Source organism: Poecilia reticulata, linkage group LG9 (assembly GCF_000633615.1).
Source record: "Poecilia reticulata strain Guanapo linkage group LG9, Guppy_female_1.0+MT, whole genome shotgun sequence".
NCBI classification, from domain to species: Eukaryota; Metazoa; Chordata; class Actinopteri; order Cyprinodontiformes; family Poeciliidae; genus Poecilia; species Poecilia reticulata.
Window position 1 is genome coordinate 16,932,365 of NC_024339.1, and position 8,530 is coordinate 16,940,894.

The 8,530-nt window shown below is 39.6% G+C and overlaps 1 protein-coding gene across 2 annotated transcripts; it reads left to right on the plus strand.

Annotated features, from left to right (window-relative positions):
• Window positions 1–182: 182 nt before the first annotated feature.
• Window positions 183–8,112, plus strand: ubox5 (U-box domain containing 5). Of its 2 annotated transcripts, none has more exons than XM_008418305.2 (7): window positions 183–556; window positions 1,796–1,859; window positions 2,422–2,523; window positions 3,939–4,660; window positions 4,796–5,421; window positions 6,849–7,016; window positions 7,847–8,112. In XM_008418305.2, exons 2-7 carry the CDS (start codon window positions 1,806–1,808, stop codon window positions 8,059–8,061), a joined length of 1,887 nt encoding a protein of 628 aa, XP_008416527.1. In that variant the 5' UTR covers window positions 183–556; window positions 1,796–1,805; the 3' UTR covers window positions 8,062–8,112. The 2 variants fall into 2 exon arrangements, with proteins under 2 accessions (XP_008416527.1, XP_008416528.1); XM_008418306.2 differs by lacking the exon at window positions 183–556 and adding an exon at window positions 941–1,221.
• Window positions 8,113–8,530: the final 418 nt, after the last annotated feature.

Genomic DNA, 8,530 nt, shown 5'->3' on the forward strand with positions numbered 1-8,530 from the left:
CTTTTTATTTTGTCCTTATATTTTTTCTTATATTTGTCCATATATTTATATTTTTAAAAATTGTATCGAGGTCAAACAAGTCAAATTCCTTGTTTGTTTGCACAAACTTGCTGACTAAAATTGACAGTAACACTTTTTGCAATAAGACGCTCCTCAAATCAGTCAGTGATAGAAAATACTGGCTGGTTTATTATTGGTCAGTGTTTTTTAACTATCTGAAAAACAGTATCAGTTTTAGAACGAACAGCCATAAAATATACGTGTTAACTGAAAGGACATGTACAGTAAACTATACAGAGACGATTTCTTCATTGGGCTTTGAAACAGAGTTTGAACAAGAACAAACAAGATCCAGAACTGATGTCAACCAAGAAATAGTGAAAAGGAGTCAGCGCTAATAAAAATAAATACGTTTAAAAAAAAATCTAAAATAAAAAATCACAAATGTGACCCTCCTCGGCTTCCTTAGACATACCGGATGTTGTGTTTGTAGCACTTGATTGTTGCTAGCTGCTTCCAAAATTATCCTGAGGAAGAATAATACAGAACCGAGCAGGCAAGTGTCCGCGCCACCAAGCAAAATGGGTTTTACAATTTTTATTTCCCTACATATTAGTTTGATTATTGATATCGTCAGTCCGTTCCAGCATTTGCAWTTCCAGATACATCTGTTAGCTGCTGCTGCTAGCTGCTGTATGGAGTATGACTGCAACGGATCGATGTCAAATAAATACAGTAACAAAAAGATATATATTAACGAGTTAGGCGTTAGTTTACTTATTAGATACTGTGAAATGTTTCAGTGGCATACTACTTACCGTCTCCGGTGTAATTCATGAACACTGTCATACTTTGTGGAGCAGTTTTCTATTGTAATCACTAAAAATAATATATTATTTTATATAATAATAATAATAATAATAATAATAACAATAAATATTATTATTATATATTATAATTTCTTGTACACGGTGTTGAAATTCAGGTGCACAAGAAAAAAGTTAAATGTAAATGAAAGCGTGTAAACTAACGTAAAATAAGAATGAGGAACTGTATTCCCCTATGCGTTTCTGCTTGGTCTCGGTCAGCAGTCTGAAGCAGAGCTGTTATAAGAAATGCACCAGAAATGTGATGTTTTACAAATATTTCAGCTTGTGAAAACTTCTTAACAGTCATGTCATGGAAGCTAAAGGAGTAAGTGCCACCATTAAACAACAAGAGGCAAGCTATTATACTCAGAGAAATTGTTTTGATTCCTCTTTGTTCAAATCTTTCTATCTATCTATGAAAAACTTTTTAAAATCTTCAGAAAGCCACAGAGTTCTCACATGATTAGGATGAATATCATCCCAGAGAAATGAGTAAATATCATTTACCTTGATTTCTGGTTAACGCATAGGAACTTCAATTTCTGTTGGTATTAAATTGAGCATTTTTTTGCTTATGGAATAATGTTGGCTGCAACGGTTCGTTAAGATTAACCTTTGCTACAGCTGCAAACCTTATGGTGAAAACAAGAGAGTGAGTCACAAATGTTCTTTTCTATTGCTGTATTTGAATCATTGATGCAGTCTTGCTCTCTTAAAACTGCCTTTTAATTTGGTGATGAGACATAGATAGTGGATTTAAATTGATCAGCTTGTTCAGTTGTTTTAAGTTATGAAAGGACGTATGCATAAAAGATTGAAAACACAAATGAGCTTTTTGAATTCCTGAGTGCATCACTTTCTCTTGGCCTTAAGTTACCTGTACATGACAGAAAGCATCACATTGTTTTGCTCTTGTGTCTTTGCAGGTTGCAGAATATGGTTGTGAACCTGTGTCAGCCACACTTTTCAACAACGGCTCATTGCAACAAGGTGTGACATGTTCTAAAACCTATTCACACAACTGTACAACCCTCCAGCTGTTTTCTTACATGCCAGCTGGTTTCGCAACATTGATAATAATTTTACTGCAATGAAGTGACAGGAATCGACAGCGGTTATAGCTCTCTCATAAATGAGACCGATACTAAATTATTTTTTTTAATTTTTTTTTTCAAGTTCACGAAGAAACTCGGACGAGACGTTTTTGTTTTGTTTTTTCTGGAGGGATGTGGAGGAAGGCTGTGTGAAAATAAAAGAGCAGGGTACAACGTGATGTGTGGGAGAATAAATCTCAACTGTCCTTGTCCTTTTTATTCCATTTCTGTAATCTATCACGGCTGCCTTTTCTCAGCACTCAGGACATATAATATGTACCTTTTATTCTGCAAAGAAAATTACATATTTCTCTTTTTCTGCTGCTTCCTCCTCCTCTTTTTATGTCACAGAAACAGTTGTCCATGGGTGCCATTTCCATTTGTAAGGATAAAACGATGCATAGAAATGCTGTTTAAGGCTTTTATTGATGTGCATATCTTTTATGTTATATCTTTAGCTCTGTGCAGATGGCTATGATGTTACAAACATTGTGTCAGCAGACCCTTCACTACGGAAACAAGGCTTCAAGTTGGAATACTTCTTACGTCCACCCTTGCATGTAAGATTGTGCGTTATTGTGGAATAAATCGCTTTTTTTTTAACCTTTGTTTCATTTAGTCATCCAACACTTCAAACATTTTCTATTTCATTCTATAGCCTCTAAATCTTTTGTGATTTTATTTTATTTAACTTTTAATTCATCAGGAAAATCCCGTTGACCTTAAGTAACCCTTTACAAAGAGAATCCTGGTCAAGAGGTTACAGAACAATAACAGCAAAAAACAAAACGGTTAACTCCGTCATAAATAAATTAATTAAAAGATTCCTGAGTTAAAACAATTTCAGACAGATGATTCCTTCTTCAGTAAGAACAGCCTTAAAAGCATTTAGTGACAACACCTCCTTTGCATTCATGTATTTTTGCAACTGGTTCTAAGAAAATGGAGCAGAAAACTGAAAAGATTTCTTTCCAAGTTCAGTTCAGACGTTGGGCACCGAAATTAAAAGTCTCTGATGTGTGTGTTGTGTCAATGCTGTCTCGGGGTTAAGTGCTGCTGTTCCATCATTCAGACCTGGTCCGGTCTGAATGATGGTCATTTGTGACCAGGTGAAAGCTCAGGCACTGAGCCACCAAGGGTGCTACTGTGGCTGTCAATCCCCTACAACATGAGGTTGGGAAGGTGCCGTCTGGATCCCTGCAGGCTTTTACTCTAAAAGTATTTTTTAGGCCCAGAAGAAACATGAGGACTATGCAAAATTTTAGACCTGAGAGATCTGAATGTGTTTTTAAAGTCTGTCCCTTTCCACATGTTGAGCATCAAGGATGTGTGGGATCAGGTGTACACTCTACAGGGTCTCCGGCCTCCTGTGGGGGTACGGTACCATTCCACCAGCTGTGGTAGTGTGTCATGGATGGGGTCAGTGTCGAGGCTATATGTGCAGCCGCCTCCTGGTCATCCCCAAGTACCTTAGCTGGGTTCTACAGGCTAAACCTGGCTGTGTGTCACCTGTTGTAAGGGATCCTATTGCAGAATTCATCTTTGTCCTCAAAGATGAATACTGCAGGGTGGGCATGCCTTTATGTTGTATTTTCTTCTTTTGTGTATGTGATTCCTCAGGACTCTGGCGGTCAGTAGGGATGAAATGGAACTAAAGTGATGACTAACTACTGAATCCTGTTTGAAAATTGTGTTTTGCGAGAAGATTAAGGGACTGAGTTACAGTTGTCATGTGACCATATAGACTCACTGGGATTCACACCTGACCTGTTCATGTGCAGGAATGCACATCACATCATGATTAGTCAGATTAATTTGATTAATCCAGTTAATTGTTTCAGTTCTACTTAAGAGTATGTATTGCTATCAGATTTGACAACTTGTGTTGATTTTTTTTCTATCAGTTTCTGATTATTACTTATGTGCTGATGTAATGCTGATCTCTGTGTCTTACATTTGCATGTATCCCTTCAAGGTGACATTGAAGTTTGGCTTCCCGGTGGAGCTCTGCCGGGTGGATGTGGAGCTGTGGCCCTGGGGAATGGACCGGGGCCAAGCCTGCAAAAGACTGGAGATCAGCACAAGTTCAGATACCAGTGCCCTGTCAAGTCCTGGACAGAGTAATCGGCAGGAGCAGAGTGAAAACCAGGCAAAGGACCAGATCATAAAGAACAGGCAGAAGCATCAACCTGTTTCTAGTCGGTCTCGGCAGACTAATGGCAATCAGTGGAGTATTCAGGCCAAACAGTGGGAGGAAGAAGCTCAAGACGGGCTTCCACAGACAGACGTCCAATCTCAGTCGAGCTCTCAATCAGAGTTCAAGCAGGTCGCTCGTTGCGAACTCACAGAAGAAACCCAAGTTTCATTCAGTCATTCAAACTTTCGTCCCCGAGCTCCGTTCCTCTCTGCTCCTCCTCCGCCGCCGGCAAGCAGTCGGCAGGTGAAGCTGTGGAGCCGGGGGCTGCACTCGCTGAGCGCCGTGACGCAGCTTCGTGTCACCGTACCATGCGGCGGTGCTGCGTCTTCTCTGGGGCTGAAGGCCTTGGCTGTGTGGGGGCAACCCGCTCGCTGCTGCCCCGCTGAGGAAGTGGAGAGGATTCAAAGAACCCAGGAGGCAAATGAAAGGCGGGTGGAGCGCCCTGTTTTTTTTTCTCCTCCTGTCAGCCAAACAACACACGCCCCCCAGAACAGCCTGAGGTACAGGACATTTCGAGTAATGTTTATTTTAATTTACTAGAACATTTGATTTCACGATGACTCAGAGTCTGAACGAAATCATTTGATTACGAAACAGTGTTTGATTTATCGTGGCTTTCTTTTTGGCTCGACCAGGTTTTCCATCCCAGAGGAGTTCCTGGATCCTCTAACGCAGGAAGTAATGGCGCTCCCTATGCTGCTTCCCAGTGGAATGTCAGTGGACGCCTCCACTCTGGAGGAGTACCAGAAGAGGGAAGCCGCTTGGGGTCGACCGCCAAACGACCCCTTCACCGGCGTCCCCTTCACCGCCACCTGCCAAGCCCTTCCCAACCCCCAGCTCAAAAGCCGCATTGACCACTTCCTGTTGCAGAAAGGGATGGTGAGGAGGGACGGGACCCTGGGAGGACAAGACCAGGGACAGAACCCACAAGCATCAAGACTCGTAACCTCCTCGGTTCAGGGTCGTTCTCAGACTTCTCCAAGTTTTACTAAGACCTCAATAAACAATAACTCTACCCATTCCACTGATGAAAACACAGATACAAGTCAAGCCTCTGCTCACATGGCAGTGGATAATGAATCAGGACCATCATCAAATAACAGGACTGATGTATCTAATATCAAGCCACTCTCCACAGATAGTAAATCAGAGATGAACAGAAGAAAAAAACGAGATTTAAGTGAGATTTCAGTAGAAGCTGCAACACCTGGAAAACAACGGCCTTCTGAAAGCAAAAAAATAAGAAATAATTCAGGTTTAGGTGAGTACTGGCTGTGAAAGGTTCTTTTCTTGAAGCTGCATCTTTTCCTAAATACAGGCAGCATCAAACTCCTTGATTTGTCTTAAAACGTCTGACGTTCCAAGGTCATCTTATGAAAAAAAAATCATATAGAATCGTAAGTTGAACTTTGTCGCGCTTAATATTTAATATAGCTGTAGAAATTAACTTGGTTATTTACACTTCTGACACTGTTTACATTTATCTGCACTGATTACATACTGTATTTATACTTTAATCAGTCATGCTTGCAATCTTCAGGATATTTGTGGGCATTTTCATTTATTGCTTAAATCCACAGGGAGAATAAGCGTATACTTTTATCAGTTTATGTTGCAAGTGTAGCACATTTCACCTCTAGAATGTGTTCAGTGTAACATCCTTACTAGATTTTAATGCCTACAGCCATTACAGCTATGACAAATTGGGGCTGAAGTTTCATATGATCAAACTTTTCATATGTTTTGAGCTTCTATTAGAGTATGTCCCGATGTTGCACCTCTACTATCATATTAAAATATCACTTGTAAAAAACTCTTTTGAAGTATGGTGTACAGCACACTGAATAGTGTGAACTATATTTGAATTTTGGGGCTCCACCCTGTATGCAGTGTTAAAATAGCTAAGATATTGACGACTCTTGTTGAATGCAGCATAAAAACGTTTTAAAACTGAAGTAGAAACAAGATAGAGAAGTCGTTAAGAAGCTACATGTTACATACGTTTTCAATGAGTCCCCTGCAGAACGACTTTAACACTGTTAACTGTTTATTTAGTGCAATTTATATTGTTATTGCAACATTTGCCGACATTATCGCTAGTTTTTCTGGCATCAGGCAAACGTTTGTGTTTAAGGTTTATCTGGAATGCGGCAAGTTTTGGTAGATTTGAGTCAATGGTAGTGTGTCAATCATAGGCTCCCTGTCACATACAGTCAGCTCATGTTTGGTCCCACAGTCTCCCCTGTAGCTATGGTTTATGTTAGTAGACTGAAAAACAGTAGCTGGGTTTTAGCTTCCCTAACTAACATATGATCCCAAGCTTTCTCTTTAGCTCCAGTGTGGAAAACTGCAGCGATCTGGGTTTTTTATATGTTTGACCTGCATACTTTAAATGAGTTTTGTTATTACAGACATCCTTTAGTAATTTTATTGGGTCATAACATTAAATGACGTATATTTTTCTAATTTTCAGTAATAATTTATTGTGCTTAATTGCCTTATTACATCCCACTTCTAATTGGAGTTATAAATTAGTACATGAATGCGTCATAAATAAGGACAACTGCGGTTTTCATTCTGTGCTCACCAGGTTTTGTAATTACAAACACTGATTTCCCAAACGAATCTTTGCAGTTTTTGTTTTTTATTATTTATTTTTTTAGTTTCTCACTCTCTGCTCGTTTTCAGAGCTTAGCTCCAGTTCCCACGAGCAGCTGCTCTCAGCCAGTCTGGACGAGGCCCTGCTCTCTGCCCTGCAGGGACGACCCTCCTTTACTTCAAACTTGCTCCACCAAGCAGAAAGTACATCCCAGTCGACAGTGTGCCAAAGTTCAGACTTTGCGAGCTCATCCACAGGTACAATCTGTTCTCTCTGGCTCGCTGCAGGTATTGCACCACATCCCCGTAGTTTCCAAGAATCTTAAAACCTGCCTGCAAAGGACTGAACGGTGTTGTTGATCTTCAATCTTTATGGTGAGAAGTTTATTTACAGACGTGTAAGAAATGCCTACCGACTTGGATGCGGCCACATTCAGCTGTAAATACCGTCTGCAGCTGAATGTGTGCTGAATATCGTGAGGCTTACTAAGTATGAGGAAAATGTGACTGACACTTCTTTTGTACTTTTGGGTGATTTTAAAAATGCAAATACTCAGAGGTTTGTTCTCTTTGTGCACGTCACAAAGTGATCTGTCAAAATGTGTGTGCTAGTAAAAATGCTGCAGTTGACCAGCTCAGCTCAGGTTTAGGTAGTGACAAGTCCTGCACTTTAGGTGACATTTATGCACATTTTCAGAGTCATGAAGCTGCTTAGACTCAGACTTTAATTATTTTTTCTGTAAAATCTTTAAAAAAGAAAAATGCAAACTTCAAAATCATTATTTGGTTTGAAATTATTAAAATTGTGTTTTTTTTTATTATTTCACTACAATTAAAGCTTATAATAACTCAGCATAGACATTCTTTTATCAGAGTGGAAAAATTGTACAAAATATACCTTAAAGATTTTTTATTAACAAGTATATGGTGTAGAGGTTTGAAGTTATTGTGGATTTTTTTTCCAAGCCACAAAGGTTCAAAATAATGAATACAGACTGATATGTTTAAGAAACTTAAGGTTTAAAATGTTAAAAGACTTGTAGGTATGAGTTAACCTTTTTTCTCTCTTTCCTGTATTTTCTGTCCAGATGGGAAGGTGTGCTCTGACTGTTCTCGTTCAGTCTCAGTTTACTCAACATCATCATCATCGATCTACCGGCTGGGATGCGGCCACTTGCTGTGTCGTGCCTGTGTGCAAAAAGACTCAAAATCACCAAACTCGACCAATAAATCCGGCTGTATTTTCTGTCCAACCTGCCTGAGTCGTACTCCACGCAATAACATTTTACGCGTACATTACTGACGGCAAAAGGCAATACATTTTTTTTTCTAATTTAATAAATGAATAAATATATTTGTTGTTGTGATTTATTGTCCAGGGCCGTTTCAGTAGGGTTGTTGCTCATTTCGTGCTTTAAAGCTCAGTCAAATTTGTTTAGATCCATGAAGTTACTTAATCTGCTGACATCATCCTATTATCCTCCACTGAAGGAAAGAACATCTCTGAGCACACAGACCTTTTCATTGAGAGCACATACAAAAATACACATATACAGAAATTCCTGTCCTTTTCCACCCACTCTGCCTTTTTCTTGGACTCTTTAATAGAAGTGTAGTTGCAGCCTTGGTGCTGTCATCTGTGTTCAGAGCGAGGAGACATGGCAGCGCAGAGGATGAACAAAGAATCAGGGGCAGCAACGTTTGTGAGCTTGATAACGAGAAAGATTTGAGAGAGAATAGAGCCGATCCAAGGCTTAGGTGGTCATAATGAA